The 24,056-nt window shown below is 40.6% G+C and overlaps 2 protein-coding genes and 1 long non-coding RNA gene across 3 annotated transcripts; 1 reads left to right on the forward strand and 2 right to left on the reverse strand.

Annotated features, from left to right (window-relative positions):
- Window positions 1-1,230, reverse strand: LOC110734890. The gene has a single exon (XM_021915018.1). It carries the CDS (start codon window positions 1,228-1,230, stop codon window positions 1-3), a length of 1,230 nt encoding a protein of 409 aa, XP_021770710.1.
- A 7,199-nt stretch (window positions 1,231-8,429) lies between these two features.
- Window positions 8,430-11,204, forward strand: LOC110735083. The gene is made up of 3 exons (XR_002513987.1): window positions 8,430-9,247; window positions 9,340-9,536; window positions 10,867-11,204. It is a non-coding gene; the product is annotated as an uncharacterized LOC110735083 (long non-coding RNA).
- Window positions 11,205-22,932: 11,728 nt separating this feature from the next.
- LOC110734892 lies at window positions 22,933-23,589 on the reverse strand. Its single transcript, XM_021915020.1, has one exon. It carries the CDS (start codon window positions 23,587-23,589, stop codon window positions 22,933-22,935), a length of 657 nt encoding a protein of 218 aa, XP_021770712.1.
- Between the last annotated feature and the right edge of the window lie 467 nt (window positions 23,590-24,056).

Consider the following 24,056-nt stretch of genomic DNA (forward strand, 5'->3'; position numbering starts at 1 on the left):
TCATATTGGCCATTCATTAGGTCCATTTAAAGGCTCCATAGGATAATCATATGCCTTCAAATATTCTGGTTTGGTAAAAGAGCTTGCAACATACTGCTCGGGATGTTCCACGGACTTCCAAATGGCAGCAATTGCATGTTTACATAGGATCCCACTAAGTTGCCATGTATTGCAACTACATGTTCTATCTCTTAGATCAACAACATATTTCGTTTGAGTGATCCCATCTCTCACTCCAAACTTAAACCTTCCATCCCAAAATGCAGACCACCCCCTTGACTTCAACTTATTCTCTTCCAATTTTTGTTGAATTCTTGGACAAATGTAACACTCTTTCTTTCCAATAAAATCTCTTTTTTTGAATAATCTCTCCATTAAACTCTCTCTTATGTCCTCCAACATAGTAATGATCGGTTTATGCCTAGAGTTAAGTATATATGCATTGAAGACCTCACTCATATTATTGTCGATGCTATCACAACAAGATTGTGGTGTATAAAATGCCCTACACCATTTCTTGTAATTCCTATTCAATAAGTCATTTGCAGCAGCCTCTGAAACTTTTCTGAATGCTTCAATGTTGGCTTGGAAAACATTTTCAGTTGTACTTTTTGCAATCCTCCAGAACCATTGCCTAAGCTCTTGCCCCCCACCAAACACATCCCTAAAATTACAATACACATGTCTAGCACAACACTTGACTTCTGCTTGATTCCATATCTCACTAATAGCTTGAATCAAACCTTTTTGTTGATCTGACATTATGGTATACCCTACACCACTAGTCGTACCTAGGTCTTGTGATAATAATTCTAAGAACCAACGCCAACTATCACCACTTTCAACCTCTACAACAGCCCATGCAATAGGAAACATTTGGTTGTTTCCATCCCTCCCCACGGCCACTAAAAGTTGTCCACCAAATGGACCTTTCAAAAAACAACCATCTAGTGAAATAAATGGTCTACACCCATTAAGAAATCCATTTCTTAATGCTTCAAAACATATGTACACACGTTGAAATTCTTGGTTGTTCAATTTCAAAATAACTGTGTTGTTAGAGTTTGCTCTTAAAATCTCGAGTGCATATCTATGTAATAACCCATATTGCTCTCTGTACTCACCAAGAATCAAAGCATGTCCCTTTATTCTAGCTCTAACTGCTAACCACGATGAAATCTTTATTCCCCAATCACACCATACATGCTTTACAATCTCTCGCAATCTCATGTAAGGGTTAATCTTAAACTTACTTGCATAAGTTGAAGCAACCCATGAAGAGGAAATCAATGCACCTTGTTCTTTCTACCACAAATGTGCTCCGCCTGATGAGTCTTTATCTGAAATGTTCTTTTACCGGCAGCCCAAGACGCCCAAAGTCTCCATTTACAACCTTGAGATTTACATTCAGCCCCGATCTTATCTTTTTTATTCATAGTGAAATGCACATCTCTCCCATGAAAATGCAGTAGTCTGTAATTGCTTTTTTCAAATGTTGAGCATTATCAAACTCTTGTCCGATGTAAAACTTAGTCTCTTGAGGTGTTGTCCCTTGTTTGTATTTCTTGAAGGTAGAAGATCTTTTAATTTTAGTCGGAACAGGTACTATATACCCACAATCTTCCTCATCAGATGCATCATCAGGACTATCCAAGTCAGTAGAGTCCTCGTATTCACTATCTACTTCTTCAGCAGGTTGCTTTCGTTTGTTCTCTGCCACTCTTTTAAGTTGTCTAAGTTCTTCTTCATAGTCCTTATCAATCTTCCTAGCTTTTCCTACTTTTTCTATAGCTGCAACAACCTCATCATCATCCATATCACTGCCATTTTCATCATAATCAAGTATCATCTATTGTAGGCATGACATGATTTTTAAAAGCACTCTCATCATCATGTTGTAACAACTCTGTAAAGGTCATTTTGCTTCCCATATATAACTCTTCATCAAAAATATAATCAGCAACATAGTTTGGTTCAAGATTATTTCTTACTTCATGTTCACAATAAATATGAACCATACCATATTCAACCAACAGATTGATGAAAGGATCAAAGGTAGCATCATCATATCCAAGGTACCTAATACCATCAAGCATAGATTTTCTAGGATCCAAATAATGCAACTTGCTTAGATTAGTGTACCCCAAATTTGATATTAACGTCTTAAGATGTGATGCATTAAAACCCTCAGCCACATCATCAAATATATTTGTAAACCCACCATCATATTCCATAACACCATGAACTGGCTTCTAACATCCACCATGATGAACAACAATGCAAGGTTTTGGGTTCATATCAATAAGTACCTATTATTTATATAAGATAAAAAGAGTATAAATTATCAATATATTGACATATGGAACAATTTTAGATTCTAAGCATATAAATTCAACCTCTTTTTACTCTGTTTTTCAAACCACAAAACCCTAGCCCACAAAATAGGGGGATAAGCATATTAACTACCTTTAATCTGTCATATATCACACATAATCGCTTATATATTGAACATTTTTTCCAAAAAAAATTCAAACATCTAAACAATACCTTAAACCCTTATCAATTGCATGCATAGCCAATGATAAGAAAAGTCATCTAATTCCCAAAAGAAAAAAAATCACAAAATCACATAGATACATACCTATACCTAAGAGTAATGGATGTTCTGTGAAGAATCTCTTCGTCTCCTATGGCAGCGTTCTGTGAAGAACCTCTTCGTCTCCTATGGCAGCGTTCAGTTTGAGAAGAGAAAACAAAGTTGCTTGACTTTAGTCTAATTTGGGTTATTTAAATTAATTTTCTTTATTTTATTTGGAAGAAATATAAGCATAATTTTTATTTAACTTAAAAAAACCTATTTATGAAGGCAGCTATAATAAAAAAAATAAAAATATATCACCGGAAACCATTTAATACCCACCAGCGATCCCCAAACGATGAAAAGTGAAAGTAGAGTCCCCAAATGATGAAAAATACGAAAGGTTAATCCCCAAAATTGTATTTTACTCCTTGTTGCTCTACAATGGTAGGCTACTAGCTATAACTATTTAAAAATTAATATGTAGTATTATTTATTAGCTTATTACTAGGCAGATAAACTTAAAATATTTCTTAAAATAGTATTAACTAGATAACATTCAAGCCATGCTTGGTATTTTAAATTAATGGTACTACCTTTGTTTCACATTTTTTGCAACTTTGAAGGGTGCACGAATTCCTAGGCAAAATTTGTTTGTGAGTGTAAGATAGAGAGAGAAAAATAGGAATGCATATGATGAGGAGAGGGATAGAGAGAAATGACAACCTAAAAAGGAAAGAAAACATTAGTTGCAAATAATGTATAGCATCCATTTTTGGCAAAAGTTGCAAAAAATATGAAACGGAGGTAGTAATTAAAATTCAAATGTGGAAGTCCCTAGAAAAATGTAATAGTAACAATCAATATTTAATATAATTTGTCCCTTATTGATAGTCCCTTATGGCCAATTTTAAGTCCCAAAATGATAGTCCCATGTGCTTTTTTCAAGTACCATTAATATTTCATTTTTATCAAAATACCCTCTTATTTTTTTTCCATTTCCTCTGTCCTTCCCATATTACCCTCGTAATTTCCTCAGATTCTTATGCCACTTTCTCCTAAATTTCTACACTATTCTTCTCTCCGCTGGCATTAATATTTTGTGTCCCCTCTTTCTCTTTCTTCATTTTTTTCTCTTCTCTCACCTAAATTTTTGAAGAACCCTAGTTTTTTCTTCTTCTCTCTCCTAAATTCAAGGATTTCCAGTGACGATTTGGAATATCGAGTTGCAGATCGGTGTTTGCATAGGGCCTGCGAAGCAAAGCCCCCCCCCCCCCAAAAAATAAAAACGCAAATATGTCCATTTTCTTCCCAAGGGTATTCTTATTCTCCCCTTTCTGTTCGATTTTTTTTTTTTTTGTTGTTTTCAAGTATGATTTGTTACTTGGTAGTGTAAAATATATTGTCGATGTATTTGGGTGTGAAAATTTGAATGGTTATGGTTTCTAATTTAAACTATTTTTTTTTTATTATTATTATTTTTTAATTTTAATGGCTGTTAGATTGTTTACTTTGTACTGTTTGGTTGATTTAAATCATTGCCTTATGAGTTTGTTATGGGGTTAGGGTTTTTTTTTGTTTGATTTTTTTTTTGGCATAATTGTTGTTAAATTTGTGGATTATGGTAAATGATTGATGATGGTTATTGTTAATTTTGAATACTCTAATTGTACTTCTTGATGAGTGCTCAATTAGGTAATTCAACCTTGTAGCATGTAATTTGTGGATCCTGTCATTTGAATGTTTCATGGTTGAAACAGAAATGAAGGGTTCATGGGTGCTTTCGTGAATAAATCTATTTGAATGTCTTCCTTTCATGTCCCTTTTCCTTCTTGAACTTTTGAATACCTATCATGTCTTCCTATCATGTTGATTTGTTGTAATGTGTGAGCTACATTTTGAGGTGTTGTAATGATGCTACATTTTGTGAGCTACATGTGATACTGGATTGATTAGGTGTATTGTTTGTTCATGCACAAATTATGAGTCAATCCCCTGGTTCAGATGAATCACACTCTCATTACACCCACAACTATGAAATGTATAGAAAGCAGAAGGCTTGTAGGGATGAGGTTGATAAACGAGCCAAATCTCCAACCAAATCTTCTACCAAAGTCCCCTTGGAGAAGCAAACTAGTTCATAGTTTGACAGGCTGTTGTATACTGATTTCAAATCACACTATACCTCCGAGACATACCAATACACTGATCGTGATTGTGAATTAGGCAGTTGGTGTAACGGGGAGCACAGTTACAACAATGAGACTAAGAGAATCAGGTTGTTTGGTATTGTCCCAAAAGGCATGCCACTTGCAGATTCTGACTACTGGCCTCATAATTGGTACAGAAGGCAAGCCAGAAAACAGGGTTTTCCAAGAAGTTATGACAAAGTTGATTCTGATTTCTCAAATTCTAATGATGATGATGGTGGTTGCTCTCCTTCTAAGAAGCCTAAGTTCCTTACAAAAGATTCTGATAATGAATCATAGAGCTAAGTTGCATTTTGCCTTGTGTTATTTAAATCTAAGTATGGAAAGCCGAATTAGTTCACATGTATGGATCTGGAATTTGAAATGTTAGTTTTTGAATTGTGGAATTAGTAATGCCTTACTTTAATTATTACACATTGAGTTGGCTTGATTTTGCCTTGTTGCCTAGTTGCATTGATAATGCATTGTTGCCTTGCTGCCTTCTATTTGCCTTGTTGCCTCCATTATGACTTGTTGCCTTCAAATGTTACTTGTTGCCTTCATATTACATTGTTGCCTTACTGCCTTGATTATGCCTTGTTGCCTAGTTACATTGATAATGCATTGTTGTTTTGTGCCCTTGATATTCCATTGTTACCTTGTAGCCCTGTGCTTATGATGACCTACTGCTTGCACTGGTGGTCTGTGATGATACCTAGTGATTTGGGTAATTTTACCCAGCCACGTGGTCCAATAAGAGCACGACACGTTTCCCCTCGAAATGCTCTAACAAGGCAACCAGGACATGACACGTGGCCTGTGGAGCCTAAAGGGAATTGACGGCCTTCTCAAGCCCATTTCCTGAGGCGCCGTAAAACGGTGCAACCCATCAAACGTAGGTCATTTAGACCTACGTAAGGGCACAAATCCCAATTTCCTATAAATAGGGACATTTACCCCATTTTGGGGACACAAACATTTATTACATCATTTACTATTCTCTTACAACAGAGAAATCACCTGATCTCGGGATCCGAGAAGATTTACTTACTTTTCGCATTTTACTCTCCGAACACGTACTAACTTGATCGTCGGAGGCGGAACTCCGAACAATCGGAGCTTCCGTTTGTTAGAGATACAGACGAACGATGAACCAGTTTTGGTGACGTAACTCTCACGTAGGACATCTTGTAAAAAACCCTGAAACATTTGGCGCCGTCAGTGGGGAGAGTACCTCTAAGATGGTTTCTCAAGAGACTGCAATGCCTCTTGAGGAAAAGCATCCGTCAGTACAGGTCCATTCGGACCAGGATACAGATTCGGATCCAGAGGTTGAAATTCACACGGCCAAAGATGGATCCCTCATCTCTAAGCGCATCCGCCAAAAAGATAAAGGGGAGCAGGGCAATAACCAGGCAGGTCCGAGCAAGACAGTCAGCCAGCCTCAGACTACAGGACAGAATGCTCACATCACTCGTGAGGAGTTTGTCAAGTTTATGATGAACTTCAAAGGTGAGATGAGAGACCTCATCAAGACCCAGACGGCTGGTCCTAGCAAAGGACAGTCGGCTAAGAAACCTTCTCACTCTGGGAAGACAAAGCCCATCAAGGACAGGCGGCCCAATCCGCATCTCAAGCATAAAGAGGGGCACCGACCCCTTATTGATTGGAGTAAACTCCATCTCCCAAGGAAATCCAGAGAAAGCCATCCGACATGTGCAGCCGGATGGAAGCAAAAAGACTTACATTGATGCTCGACATTTCATCGAGCACATAGGAACAGTCAACTGTCTGACACGACTTCAATGCCGACAATGCCAGACGGCTTCAAGAATACCTCAATGAGGTATTCCCAATCTGCAGAAAAGCACCTGTTAGGCTGCCAGTCTGCCATACAGGTCCTCAAATGATAGCCTCGGTTCCGTATGTGCCCCACCAAACATACGGGTCGTTTTCCCAACCTTATCAGGAACCTGCCCTCTTCAGAGGTCAGGCGGTATATCAAGTCTGGCCCCATGGACTGGTAGCTACGTCTGCTCAAACTTAGAGAACAACCCTTTGCATTCTCCAAGGAAATAACCGAGGCGGCACAACTGGCCAAGGTTAAGAATGTCTTGGTTGGTGCCTATGATGGCACCACCAACCCACAAGACCACCTGATGGCCTACACCAACCTCATGTACTTGTAGGAGTTGGATGATGCCACCTGGTGTAGATGCTTCCCAGCTACACTGAAGGGCATTGCCCAACAGTGGTTCGGTAACTTGCCATCTGGGTGCATAAATAATTTTAGAACGCTTGCGTTCCTATTTGCCTCTAACTTCTCTATGAACATACCCGCCAAGAAGACAAGCCTCGACTTGAGCGTGGTACAACAAGGAGACATGGAGGGGCTCCGTTCTTACATTAGGCGGTTTAATCTGGTGAGAATCCAGATTCAAGGGCTATCTAGCGATGTTGCTTATACAGACTTCTTCAAGGGTCTGAAGGACGGGTCGACTTTTAAGTTTGACCTAGTTCGGAAGAGAATCTCTACTCTTCGAGAAGCGTTGATAGAGGCAGAGGCTTATATCCAGGTGACTAAGCTCTGCTCCAACAATAAGCAGTCGGACACAAAGAAGTCTGACAAACAAAAAGGGAGTCGGCAAGATCAGCCAGCTCAAAAAGATGAAGAGAGCAAAAAGAGAAAAGAAGTTTGGGCGGTTGAGGACTCTGATCAGCCGTCCAAAAAGAAAAAGAAAGAGTTTAAACTATACACCCCTAGGTACAAGTTTAATAAAGATTGCTACACCATCCTCATGGAAATCAAAGACCGGGTGGTGCTTGAGAAGCCCTCGGCGATGAAAGGTCCGGCAAAAAACCGAAATAAGGACAAGTAATGTCAATTCCATGAGGATATTAGCCATGACACCAATGACTGCTATAGCTTCAAGCGGTTGTTGGATAAATTGGCTGACAAAGGAGTGCTGAAATTCTATATTCTCAAGTCCAAGGTGACCTTGAAGACGGACCCCAGGCAGCCATCCAAAAAGTCAGCAAAGGCTGATAGTGGTTTGGACGCAGATCTGGACATTGTAGGCGGCTTTGCCTCCGGTGGTCCAACTATTAGAGGCACCAAGGACCATGTCAGACAAATGAATGTCACCTTGGTCGATGAATGCCAGACGTCTGCCGATACCTTTCCTGAGGTCGTCATCTCTAAGAAGGACCGAGGCGAAGTCCGCCGGCCGCATGATGACCCACAGTCATTGAATGCAAGGTGGCTAACCAAACAGTTGACCAATCTCGACAATTCGTCTGATATCATCAGTTGGCGATGTCTTTCCAAGCTATAGTATGTACAAACCACGCAGTTTGCACACAGGCACTCACCCCTTAGTTGGTTTTGGGGGTGGAGTTGTGCACCTAGTCGGCCGCATTGATCTACCCATCCGGCTGGGAGAGAAGGGAGAGGGCCGTCACATGGTTATCCGGTTCTTGGTTATGGAAGAGCTGATCGCCTACAATGTCATTTTGGGCCGTCCGACTCTGAACGAATCTAAGGCCGTCATTATCCCCTCCCTCATGCCTACTGAAATTCAAGAAGGATGATGGTTCAGTTGGCTCCTTGAACGGAGATCAGAAGATGGATCGAGAGTGCTATTTCTGAGAGTCAAACACACGACCATTGGTCGGGATGCAGAGCCAATAGACCTTGACGATGTCAAGGAATCAAAGTTTGTCCCACCAGCAGGCGACAAGAAGTGAAAGGCCGACCAACTAGTGATTGTCAAGAAAGAGATGCAATAGCAATCATTGAGCGCGGAACGCTCAGATGAACTCCGTCCCAACCGGCTGGTGAGCACATCGACATCGCTCTAGGCGACCCACGTCTAGAGCGAATTGTTAAGGTGGGGACGATTGCCTTTGTAAATTTGGGGGCAGACTTGCAGCTGAAAGAATTCAAGGACATTTTTGCCTTTGAAGTGGAAAAGATGCACTAGTAGAAAAACACAAATGTGCACCTACAAATGAGCACCGGTTTTCAAAAACCGGTGCGAAAAACACAAGCTAAACCCAATAAATTTAAAATGGCACTAGTTAACCGATGCCCTTAATAATTAAAAAAAAAACCCACGTATAGTAAATAGGGGCAGCGGTTAACCGATGCCCTTATTCCCTTAATAATTAATAAGCTTTAATCCTTCTTCGTCCTCCTTTCTCTCTCTTTTTTCTCGCTCCCCCTTTCCCTTTCCCTTTCTCTCTCTATCTCTTCTCTCTTTATCTGGGTTTTCCACCGCCACCCCTTCCACTGCCAGCCCACTCCATCTCTTTATTTCTTTTCTCTCCTCATTCTTCACGGTGATGATGGTGACGGTGGTCGTGATCCGCCAACCCACTTCATCTCTCTATCTCTTCTCGAGTCCTCCTGAAATTTCCGTGGTTCGATCTGATGCTTCAAATCCATGGCATCCAGCTTCTCCCTCAAAAGCAGCAGCAGGTATGAAATTGCTTTTTAGGATTTTTTTAATTTGGTTTTTTTTTTTATTTTAAATCTGGGTTGCTTTACATTAATGGATTTGTTTCTTTTAGGGTTTAATTGAGTTTTACACTCGACTGCATGTTGCTGTTCTGCCTTTGCTTTGTTTCAATGGCGTTGTCTGCTTCAGACCTTTCGATGACGTATTAATTGCTCGGTAATTTTCTCAGCGCGAACAAACTGTTCGGAAATCGCGAAAACTACGATTTCTCAGTCCGAAAGTCGACCTGGTTTCTACTCTTAGTTATTGGTATGTGTATACTTTCCTTTTTCTGATTGTTAATTTGATTTATTTTTTTATTTCTAGGGTTTTGTTGTTTGTAAATGTTTGTTTAATTTGTTAAGTGTTGGAAATTTGGTTGCATGAATGTAAGGTTTTGCGTGATTGCATTGCATGTAATGTAGGAGTTGATTACTGCGCAAGATTTTGTTGCTCAGGTTGATGTTCGTTTGATTTTGTGAATTCTTTGTGTTGATTGTTTGAATGGTTGTGAGTTTGTGTTGATTGTTTGCATGGTTGTGAGGTTGTGTTGTTGGTTTAGTTTGTTTAGTTCAATTAGTCTTTTGTATAGTTTGCTGTAGGATTCGATTAATCTGCTTTGCTTGCTCAAGTATTATTGATTTGTGTCTACTTTGAATGCGCTAAAATTTGCTGTTGTGGCTGAATTGAAAGAGTACTAGCTTGGTTGTTGTCTAGTTGATGGGTAGTTTATATGAATGTGGACTGGTGTGAAGCTTCTACTAAGTGTGCCATACCTCTTTGTGGATTCTTGTTGAAATTCTTCCTCAGTGGTGAAAGTATGGAAAATGCTATATGGGCATGCCGCAGAGGAATCAAAATAAGAAAATTCTTTACATAGAGAAGGTGAAAATGTGCATCAAGTATGATTGTCTGGCTTGGATTACTTTGTTTCATCATTTTGTGCTAAAACTGCTTGTTTATTGTAATTTATTTGTTGTACTCTATTTTTCTACTAATCTCAGTCACATTTTAGTAGTTGATATATGATAAACTACCACAAGATATTGCGGATCGACATGTATTCTTGGGGTTTTAGTGGTTAGAAATTAGGCTATTTTCCTGTATATACTTGTACTTTAGAGGTGTTCAGTTTTGAGGTTATGATTGAAATATTATTATACAAACTTGTTGATTTAGGCTCAAAGTAAATTAATGGTTTACATCGAAAGAATCAGAAGTTAAGTTTTGATAATGTATTTAGTTGTCATTTATAGTATTTATGGGAAACCTTATTGTAATTTGGAGGGCTACTTTGTTAATAATAAAGGCATGTACATTCAGCCATTCTAAATTTTGGGCATCTTTCATTATTATTATACCTTGCATTCTGAGCTTAAATTTTGGGTTTTGGATTTGATTTTCTGAGATGTGTTTTTGTCTTTATTGAATGCCTTGAACCTTCTGCCTAGCTTCCTTGCTGTTGCCTAAAGTGCACCCTTGATGCTGCTACTTTTGCTCTGCTAGAGATGCTGCTTGTACTTTTGCTATGCTAGAGTTCATCCATAATAATGCAGCCTTTTTCTTTATAGTCATTATCTCTGGTTTGAACTGTTTTCAGCTTCTTGTTCAAATCGTTAAGTTGTCACAAAAGAAGGAATGGAGGGTGATAGTGGAGGATGGAAGGAATGGAGAGTGATAATGCTGATGTTCTTCTACTATGAAATTCTTTTCTGCTGCTTCTATGCTGTAGTGATGCTGCTGCTTTTGTGCTGTTGTGCTGCTGCTTTCGTGCTGTTGTGCAGCTGCATATGTTTTTCTTTGTGTGTAGGTGGATTTGGTGAAGTTAAAGGGTAATTTAGATGAAAGTTTCCCATATACAGAATTTTATTTTATTTTATTTGTGTGTAACCATGTATTTTATTTTACATTATTTTTTTAGATGAAAATTGTAATATTACAGCCTTTTTAATGAAAATATGTAACTTTATATATATTTTAGTGTTTATATATCAATTTAAAAGAAAAAAATGCAAAATATATATATATTTTTATAAGTTTTTTTGGGACATTAAGGGCACCGGTTTTGAACCGAACTGGTGCTAATAACTGTTATTACCACCGGTTTTGAACCGGTGCGAATAATCTCACTGATTCGCATCCCTCAAATCTAAACCGGCTCAAAATCGGTGCGAAAAGCCAGTTTTGAACCGGTGCACATTTCCCTTTTTCTACTAGTGATGCCTGGTATCAGCTCGGATCTTGTTGTCCATAAACTCGTCATTGACCCAAAAAAGAAGCCTATCAGGTAAAAGAAGAGAAATCACCGCGAGGAGAGTAGTCAGGCGGCAGCCGCCGAGGTTAAGAAGCTTAGACGCTTGGTTCATTCGGCAACATTACTTCCTAAATTGGGTAGCAAATGTTGTTCTTGTGAAGAAGCCAAATGGAACATGGCGCATGTGTGTGGACTACACAGATCTGAAAAAGGCATGTCCAAAGGACAGTTACCCACTTCTAAAGATCGACAGTCTAGTCGACTCTATAGCCGGACATGCCATGATGAGCTTTATCGATGCCTACTCAGGCTTTCATCAAATACCCTTGTGGAAGAAAGATCAAGAAAACACGACATTCGTCACTAATCAGGGGTTATTCTGCTATATTGTGATGTCGTTTGGCTTGAAAATGTGTCTGCTACATTCCAATGTATGATTAATATGGTCTTCATCAACTAGATTGGTAGGAATTTAGAGGCATACATTGATGATATGATAGTCAAATCCAAGCTACAGACGGATCATCTTGTTGACCTCTGAGAAACATTCATCACACTTAGGCGGCACAAGGTCATGCTCAATTCGAAGAAGTGTGTCTTTGGTGTTGAGTTTGGGAAGTTTCTTGAATTTTTAATTGATCAAAGGGGGATAAAGGAAAAACGAGATAGATACAGGAGGTTATTGACATAAAGTCACCCCGCACTATCAGGGAAGTACAAAAATTAACTGGTTGCCTGGCGGCATTGGGGAGGTTCCTCAGCCGGTTAGGTGACAAGTGCCTCTATTTATTCCAAGCCATCCGTAAGAAAACCATGTTTGAATGGGGGGATGATGCTGAGGCGGCGTTTCAAAAATTGAAAGAACATTTGCATTCCTTTCCAAAACTTGTAAGCCCTCTGCCCAAGGAGATGCTTTATATGTACCAAGCCGTCTTAGATCATGCTCTTAGTGTTGTTCTCCTTGCCGAGAGAGACGACAATCAGCTCCCGATCTATTTCGTTAGCCATGTCTTTCGAAATGCAGAAATCTAGTACTCAATGGTAGAGAAATTTAGTCTCGCCCTATTCATGGCAGTCAAGAAGTTAAAACCATACTTCTTGGCACATCCGATGGTAGTCTATACAGACTAACCCCTCAAGCGGCCAATGACAACTTTAGAGTCATTCGGCCGAATGATCAAATGGGCTATCGAAATGTAGAGCCTTGAAATCACTTTTGAACCAAGGAAGGCAGTGAAGGGTCAGGCGTTCGCCGACTTCATTGTTGGAATGACACGGTCAGTTGAACCGGAAAATCTTGATCAGGTTTGAAAAGTGTATGTAGACGGGAGCTTTACCATGAACGACTATGGTGCAGGGATTATATGTCAGTATCTTGAAGGGGACAAATATGAATATGCACTATGGTTCAGGTTTCAAGCCTCAAACAACGAGGTCAAGTATGAAGCCCGGCTAGCCGGTATACGCATGTGTAACGCAACAGGGGCAAAGAAAATTGACGCTTGCTCTAATTCACAGTTGGTCGTTAGCCAATACCATGGTGACTATGAGGCCACCCATTCGGCTATGTTAAAATATTAACAGGCGGTCAGGACAGAGGCTGGGACCCTTGACAAATTCCACCTAAGTCAAGTGCCTAGGTCAAAAAACAATCAGGCGGATGCTCTGTTAAAGCTGGCATCATCCGCCTCCTGTGATACACCTCGGTTAGTTTTTTGGGAAGTGATGGAAAAACGAAGTATCGAAGAAAATCCCATTGGAATACTTGACCGAAGTTCAACCTAGATGGACGGCATCCGGGCCTATCAGCTAGACAACACTCTGCCGGATACATATCCATAAATGGTTGCAATGAAAAAACGTGCGGCCAACTTCGAGATTCGCAATGGAGAACTTTTCAAAAAGGGCTTTATGTTGCCTCTTTTGAAATGCATCACCCTAGAAAGGGGGTATGAGATTTTGGAGGATCTACATTCAGGCTATTGTGCCTCACATATAGGTGGAAGAGCTCTAGCAGAAAGAGCTAGGCGGAAAGGATATTTCTGGCAGACTCTAGAAGCAGACGTCATGGAAATGGTGAAGAAGTGTGACAAGTGCCAAAGAATTGGCAAGCTCATCCACTGTCCGGTAACTGATCTGACGACAATTCATAGCCCACTAACATTCGTCAAATGGGGCATGGATATCTTGGGTCCATATACACCAGCGTCAGGCGGACGACGATATATCCTAGTAACGTGGCTGTTGATTACTTCACGAAGTGGGTGGAAGCTGAGGTTGTCAAGGGCATCAAGACAAAGGATGTTATTTTTTTTTATCTGGAAGAACATCATCACCTGGTATGGGGTACCTATGTCTATGGTTTTTGACAATGGCCCTTAATTTGAGACGCCTACCCTCAAGAATTGGCTGGGAGACCAAGGGATCTCTCACTGCTTTGCATCAGTCGGCCGACCCCAAGCAAACGGCCAGGTTGAAACCTTCAACAAGCTTATCTCAGACGGCATTAAAAAGAAAATTGAAAGAGCTGGTGGCCTATGGGATGAGGAGTTAATTCATGTGCTTTGGTCCATCAGAACCACAACAAAAGGGGCAACCAGCGAAACCCCATTCCTCATGGTATATGGTGCTGAGGCTGTTTTACCTATTGAGCTTTATGAGCCGACTCTTCGGGTCATGTTGTATGATTAAGAGGCAAACTGGGAAGCCATGCGCCTAGCATTGAACTCTCTCCCAGAACGCCGGGGCAATTTTGCCTTACGCCACGCGATTTACCGTTTGAGAATGACAAGAGCCCACAATACGAGAGAGCACAAAAGACCCTTAAAAGTGGGGGACTTTGTGCTACGCAAGATGGAGGCAACCAGTAGGGCCAATGAGCAAGGCAAGTTGACACCCAATTGGGAAGGTCCCTACCGGATCTATGAAGAAGTAAGAGGCGGCACCTACTGATGGAGGGATAATTAGGTCGTTGGACTAACTACCCTCAACCAAACAATATTTATAAGCCTACACCTATACTAAACAAGTTTAGTGGGAAGTAGAGGGTCGAACCACAGAGACGACATAAACACTATCAACACTACCACCAACTAAGCTAGGTCGAAGAGATAGGATGAGTGAACTAACATAAAAAGGAAAACTAACAAACCAAGAATTAAAATCCAAGAAATAAGGACACTAGGGAATGGGGTTCACTTAACCATGGAAATTAAGAAAATTGGGAGTAACAAAGATTTTAGAAAGTAAGGACTACATGTAAAACCAACTTCAAGCAATAAGAAAACAACTCATATTACTAAGCTTAGATTCCTCATTAACTTAGCAACAAGAGATACATAGTCAAATTGCAATAGGTAATGAAACATTCAACTCATATTTCCATGTCAAACCAAACATTTCGTGCCATCAAGTTCAATAATCAAGGTTAGCTACTCCTATCATGAAGAACTAACAAGCAATCTTATATAATCAATTTAATTACAATCAATCACTAAGACATCCCCCAAAATCACTTAAATAACCATTAGGTTGAGTTTCACCCAACCCCTAACTAAAAGAACTACTCACTAAGCATGGTTAAAACTAGATAATCAAATAATCTAAAATCAAACCAACAATCAAGAACAATGAAGAGCGACAAAGAAGAGAAATTAATCTAATCAACTACACTAATCATTCAAGAAATTAAGAAAAGCAAGAATTAAAGAAAGCAATAAATGAGATAGAGTTTAGAATGCTCATTAGATTTATGAAGAGTAATCCAAAATAATGTCACTTTGCATCTTCATCTTCTTCAATCCTCCATTAAAGCTCTTCACTTTCTCTCTCTAAACTACCCTAAATTACTCTTAATCTACATTACAAAGTATAAAAACAAAGATTAAAACTAAATCTAAGCCTAATTTATGTGAAGATTGATGGAGAGATGTTAGGGTTTAACCCCTCAAAGAGGAGAGAGAAAACCCTAAAGAAACCCACAATCAAAACTTGGCCAAAAAGAGGAGAGGAAGAAGCGTTTAAAAGACCCGTAGCTGCTCGTGCGCGCCCGCGATAGAGGCCTGCGCGCCCGCGCATTGGGATTGGCCTGGCAGCGACATTCATTTTCAAACGGCCATATCTTCTGTTCTAGGAGGCTTCTGGGGGAGTGCAACCTACCGTTGGAAAGCTCTTCAAGTCTAGTTTCCAATGCAACTTGAATCACCTCAATCCAATTTGTAGATCAAAAGTTATGGCTAAAAGAGTAAAAAAGGTCAGTTTTGGAGTTCAGGCCCTTGCGCGCCCGCGCCTAAGCCGCGCCCGCGCCTAAGCCGCGCCCAAATCGCGCCTACATTCTGCCTCCTTCAATATTTTCGACCCCAATGTAAGGCACACCCGTGCTGGGTTTGGCGCGCCCGCGCCATTCTTAAAGCGCGACCCGCACTGTCCGCATGGCCTTGCTTGCTTGCTCCTTAACTTCCTTTGTAGCTCTTCAAATGAACTCCAATTCTCCAAGCTCTTCATTCTCTTAAAATCAACTCCAAAAGCCTACAAAACACGAGGAAAAGCACAAAAATATAATAAAGAGAGAAACGGAGCAAAAGGGGTACAAACAAGGGACAAACATAGAAAAATACCGCGATTAGAGGATCTAAATAGTGGCATAAATGCCACTTATCACCTACCGCCTGGAAACACTAGACGACAGGAAGCTAGCCAGAATTTGGAATGTAGACAACTTGAAAAAGTACTACTTTTAAGACTTGTAAATTTTTTGTAAATGAAAGGCTTATTAATGAAAGATGCTTTTTATTTCAATTTATTTTCATTTTTCAATCATATTATTAGATACGCCTCCCTATGGGAACACCGCCTGTGCAATGTGCAGACGGTAAAATCTAAACTAACCGTCCACTCTGATAAGGTGAGACATTCGGCGACTCCCATCTGGGTGAATTTGCTTACAAAGAGCATCTTTTATTGGGTGGTACATTTATCTATAAACTCATAACACAAACAGCCCAACCAACTGCTTCAATAAAGCTTGTAACCATTTGTTCTCGCAAATCTAATGGATGACAATCTCGGTTTAACCAACCGTCTGCCTTATGGGAATATAGACAAAAACCGGCCATAGGACACCTTAGATTAAAAATTTAATGGGGTTAAACATAACCACATGAACATTTGCAATTGCCCTAGGGCAACACAGACAACTCATAAACGCAGCCTCCCCTATGGGAAAGGAAGTGTCCACGTGAAGTGAATGGGTCAAACTTGCTTAAACAAGTATACTAACCTACTTCCCAGACGGCCTACCAGACCGTCTGCTCTTCTCAATGAGAGAGCAACTCACTCTGAGTGAGCCTGGAAAATATGAACGAATGGGATCACGCCGTCTGCTCAAAAGAAGCAGAGGCGGCCCTAATTATTAATAGAGGCTAAGTCCAAACTTAGCAATCGTAGCTACTGATTGTGTAAGTTTACCAGAAAACCGTCTGCAGAGGCGGCCCTAATTATTACTAGAGGCTAAGTCCAAACTTAGCAATCGTAGCTACTGATTGTGTAAGTTTACCAGAAAACCGTCTGCAGAGGCGGCCCTAATTATTACTAGAGGCTAAGTCCAAACTTAGCAATCGTAGCTACTGATTGTGTAAGTTTACCAGAAAACCGTCTGTTTTGACGACTGTACGACTAATGGCCGTCTGATATCTAAACTTTACCCGTCTGCTCGATGGGCAACTGATCGCTTGGTTTAAGGCAATCACCATAGTGATTAATTGACTTAGAAATTAGTCATACTCTTTCAAGTATCAAAAATTTCTAAGTCAATCAATCCACCTTTTGAAACCAAGCGTACGACCGTCCAGGGGCAAGAACATCCGATATAACGAAAAAACCGCATGCATAGAATAAAGCAGGCTATATACTTAGTCAAATTTATGAATAACAACAAAAATTCAAGAACTTGAAATTTTTTTTGCAAGAATGCAAAGGAAACAAAACCGACTTCATAGTTGGCAAATTTATAAATATTAAAAATCGACTCCACGACCAGTCAAAAGAAAGTGTTAACCGATATGCAATCGGCCGAAAGAGTAGAGGAATTGTTTATTAGACTCGACTCCACAATCGGTAAGGATACAAAGTTACTCAGCGCAGGCCGAAAAAGTAAGTACCAGGCCATCCGGCTAAAGAAAAGAACAATAAAGCTTAATTTGTCCGAGGGGAGGGCTGCTCTTCATTACCATCCAGCTTTGCACTAGCATCATCCGGATGCTCCTCATTATGTTTAAGCTCCTGATTTTCGGCCATCTCCTCATCCTCGGCCGTATCCTCCATTTCCTGCTGTAACTGCTTCTCGTTAAGCGCATCAGTGCCGTCGTCAAAACGATACTCCCAGATAGAGTAGTCGTCCTTAGGAAACAAAACTTTCCAGGCCATCTTCATCCGTTTGACACAGTCGGCCTCATTGTTAGAGATAAACTGTTTCTTTTCTTCCTCGGCCCTGGCCTCAAATTTTTTCCTCGACTGCACCTCCTGGCTAGACAACTTCTGTTTTAAGGTCTCATTCTGACGACGAAGGTTGTCGGTCTCCTTTTCAGCCTCTTCAAGCGCCTCGAGCTTGGACTTGGGCGTCTTTAGTTGAACCTAGAGGTCAGCAACCCTCTTGTTGGCCGTGTCCAGTCGGGCCTTGATCTGCAGTTTGGCCTCCGCCTTTGAATGCAGGATATCACTAGTTAGTGCCTCATTTTTACAAATGTCAAACATGGCCCGGTCAAGGGCAGAGGCAGGCCGTTCTTTGGCATTATTTACCTCATTTTGTTTGTCCGATAACGTTTTCTTGAGCCTATTTACTCGCAGCATTGCCTGCATCCGTAAAAAACGCCTTGTTAATAATAGGCAACATAAGAAAGATAGAAGAGAAATTCTAACTTGGTTGTTTAACCTCAGCCAGGAGAGCCAATATAGCGTCAAAATTGAGGGTGCCAACCCCTCTTACAAACTCTCGTTCAGCAGAGGAGACGACCTTGAACATGTTCTTGGAGAACTGCTTTATATCCGACCCCTGGGAAACATCTGCACATTTAACATTTGGTAAGAAGTTGGCATAAGCTCGGCCTATAGATCGGGTGTCTTCGGAGCTACTGGGCGACTGCTGATAAGACTTTACCCGACAAGGGTAGGGTAAGGGGTTAAAGGCACTAATACCTTGAGGAAGGTCAGCCTCCAAATCTCTATGACATCTTTCTTTATCTCCGCCTGGGGCAAGCCCGCTTGCTACTGCTGAGCTGACAGCAGTGGTGAGTAACTGGCCGCTCTTCGACGCTTTAGGGGCTTCTAGCTTTCTCAGAGCTTCTAGGTAAGTAGGAGACTTGCCGTTAGTGGAGGGGTAAGAGTCTTCCCTAGATTTGGCGGCTGAGGGGTTCTTCTGCGCCACCGTCTTCCTTAATTTGGTAGGCGTTTGGTCATGCAGATGGGCGTTTCTATGGTTTTTGGCCAAAGTGAGGGGGCATAGGCGGCTTGTTCTATCCCTCCTGCAAGATTAAAAGATAAAGCTGTCAGTATAAGACAGCACAGTCCGCATTTATGCAAACAAAATGTTGGTAAATATTTCTTACGTGGTCCAATTGATCTCTCTTGAAGGTATGAGCCTCCTACTTGATCATTTGGCGGTAGGCGGCGGCAAAATTAGCAGGTTTCTTGCTTAAAGAGACGTGCTCCATTGCTTCGTCTGGAAAAATAGGCCGAATGGAGGTTAAAAAAATAAAAATAAATAGTAATTTGCTAATAGACGCAATCGACCCTCTACCTTTAGGTTTTTCTGTACTAAGGCCGCAAGCGGCAAGATAAATGTCGTCCGTCAACCACTTAAACCTAGAGATATAATTGTGGGGAATTATCTCCCTCTTGTTCTTTCCCTCTATGATTTTGGTTGTAACTTTAAAAAGGCCAGGCGTGAGGATTTGATCCCAGCCTTCTTCAGGTACAGGCGGTAGGATAACCTTCTGTCCTAAGAGATAAGGGTTTTGGTTCCAAGAATTATACTTCTTGTTCCTCCGGGTGTCGGATGAAGAAATAATGTAATATTTGTTACGTCGGTCCTTCCACTTGGATTCCTTGCCAACAATCATCATATACCCTTTGTGGCAAGTCAAGGTATACCAACTGGGACCGCTTGATTTAGGGGCCTTGCTCAAATAATGCATTGAGGCAGAAGCTTCAAAGCCCGACTCTACCTTGAGCATTTCGCAGGCGGCGACATACCCCAGTATGTTTACCTAGGTATTAGGGGCAAGTTGCCAAACCTCCAAGCAGTATCAGTCCAAAATCTTTTCTATGGTCGGATGGAGGGAAATCTTAGGCCTGCCTGTATTGTTGCTTCATAATAACCAAAGCATGGATATAACTGGACCCAAAGACGACGTATCATCCAAGTCAGGAACGTGGATTTCATAACCGGCCCCCATGACGTAGGTGGCACGGATGTCGTTCAATTTTTTGAACATGTTTTCTGGATGCCTGCAGAAATATGGGTGAAGTAAGGGGTGAATTCTTCTTGGGGGGAGGAAGAAGTCTCTCCTCGCCCTCTCTCGGCTGAGGTTGCCTCCTCCGCCGACTCGGATTCGGGTTCAGAGCTCTTAATTTCCTCATTCATAGCAAACGGTCCAATTTTCTCCTTGGAGCCACTTGACTCATCGCCCGAATGGGACGATCCCTGAACCGAGCCAGAAGCATCACTTTTTACTCGTCCCCTGAGTCCCTCAAAATAGAGTCACCAGACATACTTGTAGAACTGGGCAGGTGGTCAGAGACTTCACTAACTGGCACCCTAAAGGAGCCGTCCTCATTTTGCTCTCTGGTCGTTCTCTTCGTTCTGGCCATAGTGTCTTATACAAACACGGAGATGGCTAGATGTGGGGATGTACGCAGGGGGGAGTCCAAGAGGGGTAAAGCGGCACACCTAGTCCTAGATTCAGCCGTCCCAGGTGACCGGCTGATAGCTATCATAGGTCGTGCCATGTGTGTTTGTGAAACCATTTTTGAAAACAGAGGAAAACAAACACAAACGGTAAATAAAAAGCAGGAAAGAGAGGGAAAGCAGGCGGTTATCTTTAGGATGAAGGTACTATTGAAGCTGCTTGGGACGGCTGCGATGTAGGCGGATTAAACACAAGCACCAGCGATCAAATTCTCTCAAAAGTCAAAGATTCTCTTAGAGATTTTTTGTGAATATGCAAAAATGAGGGGGTAAAAAGTTATTTATAGAAGGATAGAATCTCAGGGGCAATTTTGAAATTTACTACAGAAGGTAAACACTTAAAATACTATTCACCAATGCATGTGTGACACTTGTCATAGGTGCCACGTGGTACGCCACGTCACCCCTGTGAGGGGCAAATGATTTGGGTAATTTTACCCAGCCACGTGGTCCAATAAGAGCACGACACGTACGTTTCCTCTCGAAATGCTCTTAAAGAGCAACTAGGACATCACACGTGGCCTGCAGAGCCTAAATGGAATTGGCGGCCTTCTCAGGCCCATTTCCCGAGGCGCTCTAAAACAGCATAGCCCATCAAACGTAGGTCATTCAGACCTACGCAAGGGCACAAATCTCAATGCCCTATAAATAGGGACATTTACCCCATTTTGGGGACACTTTCATTTATTACTTCATTTATTATTCTCTTACAACAGAGAAATCAATTGATCTCGAGATCCGAGAAGATTTACTTACTTTCCGCATTTTACTCTCTGAACACGTACTAACTTGATCGTCGGAGGCGTAACTCCGAACAACCGAAGCTTCCATTGGTTGTAGGTACAGACGAACGAGGAGCCAGTCTTGGTGACGTAACTCTCCCGTAGGACATCTCGCTAAAACCCCGAAACACCTAGTTGCATTGAGAAGGCATGATGTTGTATTATTTGATTTAGGGACCATGGTAGTTTGTATATCCTTCTTGACCATTAGGTACCATTTTCCATTAAGGATATTGCATGCAAAAATGTTATATCTGGCTGAGCTCTTAGCCTTGAATGAATACAAGGAAGACTCTGAGACCTCATTTTACATATTAACTGTGTTGACAATATATACTTTTGCAAATGGGATTAGGTACCTATTAAGGTATAATTTTCAATTATCCCATTTGGTAAAAGTATATAATGTTTCAATGGTCAATGATGAAAACACATTTATGATTACTTTTGGCTTTGTGTTTGTGCCATATAACATGGTGGTTTGTTATCTTTCCCTTTGGTGTAATGAGTTTGCTAATAGGTTGAAATGATTTTGCCAACTTGTTACCATTGTTTTCCTTAAATCCAAATCATGCCTTTGATGATGTACACTTTGTTACCTGAGACCTTACTTTGATGTTATCCAAATCATGTGTTGTTCAACATATGGGGTGTGTCATTAGTTTTACATAGATGTTAACCTATTTATACACGCCATCTGTTGAAACAACATAAGGTTTTGGTTGTTTTCTTACAATGATGAGTCTTTTTTGCTCAGATGTCCAACTTTAAATGCCCTTTACTTCTGTTGTCCTTAGTGAATAATCCAAATTAACTTGAATTGTTTGCTTTGCTGACTCTTGAAGTTAAGTGGATGTTTGGTTGGATTGTCTATGAGAGTTTGGGGACTTCTGAGTTAAAAAAAAAGTTTTGCAATGATGTTGTGAGCACATTATTTTAAAAGAAAATGAGTATGTTTTCATTTCATGGCAAAAGATGTGATTACACTTGTGAATTCAGTTAAAGTGAACCCACAACACTTTGATATCTACATAGTCCCCTCCCACTCATACTTAATTGAACAAAAAAAAAAAACGAACATAAAAAACAGACTTGCAAATGTTGTTGCTATTCAAAAGATAACAACTTAGTCCCCTTGCACTTAAACTAAGATGTCTTCATCTGAATGACTACTCTTGGTTGTTCCTTGCATTTGCATTTGATGTTGATGCCTCATGGTCATTTTCCATTACAAATGGATGTTGTGATGCATTGTTCTGTGTGCCTTGGGTTTATTGTTATTCTTGTTCATCATTTGTATCTTCTCTGTTCCCATGAACCCTTTCCTATGCATCAACCACTGCCAATAGTGGTGCTTCAACTGGATCTTGCAGTCTACCTTCTCTGTCATTTAGCCTTGTTTTTATGTGGAATATCAATTTTGTTTGAATCCTTAGCCTTTAACACTTCATTCATCACAAAGTACAATGTGACCAAGCACTTGAACAAAGACTTTGCACTCAACTCAAAGTATGCATCTTTCATTGCCTTTAGTAGTTGCTCTAGATTCGTTGCCATTTTTTTTTGTTTTGAAGTGACTGAATGCTCCTAAAAAACCCCAAATCTAAAATGTTCAATTCTGGACTATTTGGTGGCTGTTGAATGAGAATGAATGAGAAGCCTGGTTGCTCATAGTATTGTTTCCATACTAGATCTGATTGCAGTATGTGCCTTAGCACTGTCTTGTTGGATATAGATTGTGTTGTGATGATCTGTATTTGGCCACTTTGCCATAATGGCTGGTATGATATTCTGAATCAGCATCTTCCTTGATTCATCTCTGTTGATTCTTTCCACAACCTTTGTGACCATTTCTCCCTTCTTTCTGTATTTAGATTTCCTTTGTGTTGGCTCTTCATATTTGAATGGGAATATATCAATCCTCCCATCCCAGATGCATTCCTTTTGTGCATTGTACCATGGCTTTGCAACAGCTCCATTAAACATAAATTTGTAGATAAATTTGCTTGATTGAGCAAATATGTGAGCACCTTTCTCCCCTTTTTCCAAGTATGCCATTTGAGACTTTTTAGTCAAGCTAAACCATTTCTCATCAATCATTACTGTGTTATACATGCTCTGATATACTCTTTTTGTGCCTGGTGAGTCCCCTATGAGTTTACTTAAGCACCACCTGAGTCTTTCTTTTTTGTCTGTTGGTGTAAGAGCAGGTTTAAGGGCATTTGAGTGTGGCCTTATGTCTCCCCTCTTGGCCATCCTCTGAACTGTGCTTTTAGAGATTCCTAGCATAGTTGCTAGATCTCTTTGACATGATCTGTTACTCATTGCAATACTCTCCACTTCATCAGCATGAATCTAAATCCTCTTTCTTCTAGCATTGTGAAATTTAGTTGTGACATTGTATGTCTGATCAGCTCCTTCATTCCTGTTTCTCTTGTTCCATATTCTGCTAATATACTTCCTGTTGATGTTGAAATGTTGTGCAACAGCATTGATTGCTCCCCTATCTAGTTTGCCATTTGTGGATCTGTTTAACAGCCACAAAAGGATATTCAACTTGTCCCCACTGCTGAGCCAGTGCTTATGATGACCAACAGGTTGTTGATTTTGTTGCTATTGATTCTGTGTTGCTTGCTCATGCTCTTCTTGTTGGCGATTGTTGAAGTCAGTCTCTTGGTTTGTTGTTTCCATGTCTTGAGTTGCTGGAATTTGGTTGGGATCAATTCCATCCATGTCTTCCTCATCTTCACACCAGTAAGCAGCATTAAGATCATATTCAAAGAAGTCCCCTT

The sequence above is a fragment of the Chenopodium quinoa genome, unplaced genomic scaffold, assembly GCF_001683475.1.
Source record: "Chenopodium quinoa cultivar QQ74 unplaced genomic scaffold, ASM168347v1, whole genome shotgun sequence".
NCBI classification, from domain to species: Eukaryota; Viridiplantae; Streptophyta; class Magnoliopsida; order Caryophyllales; family Amaranthaceae; genus Chenopodium; species Chenopodium quinoa.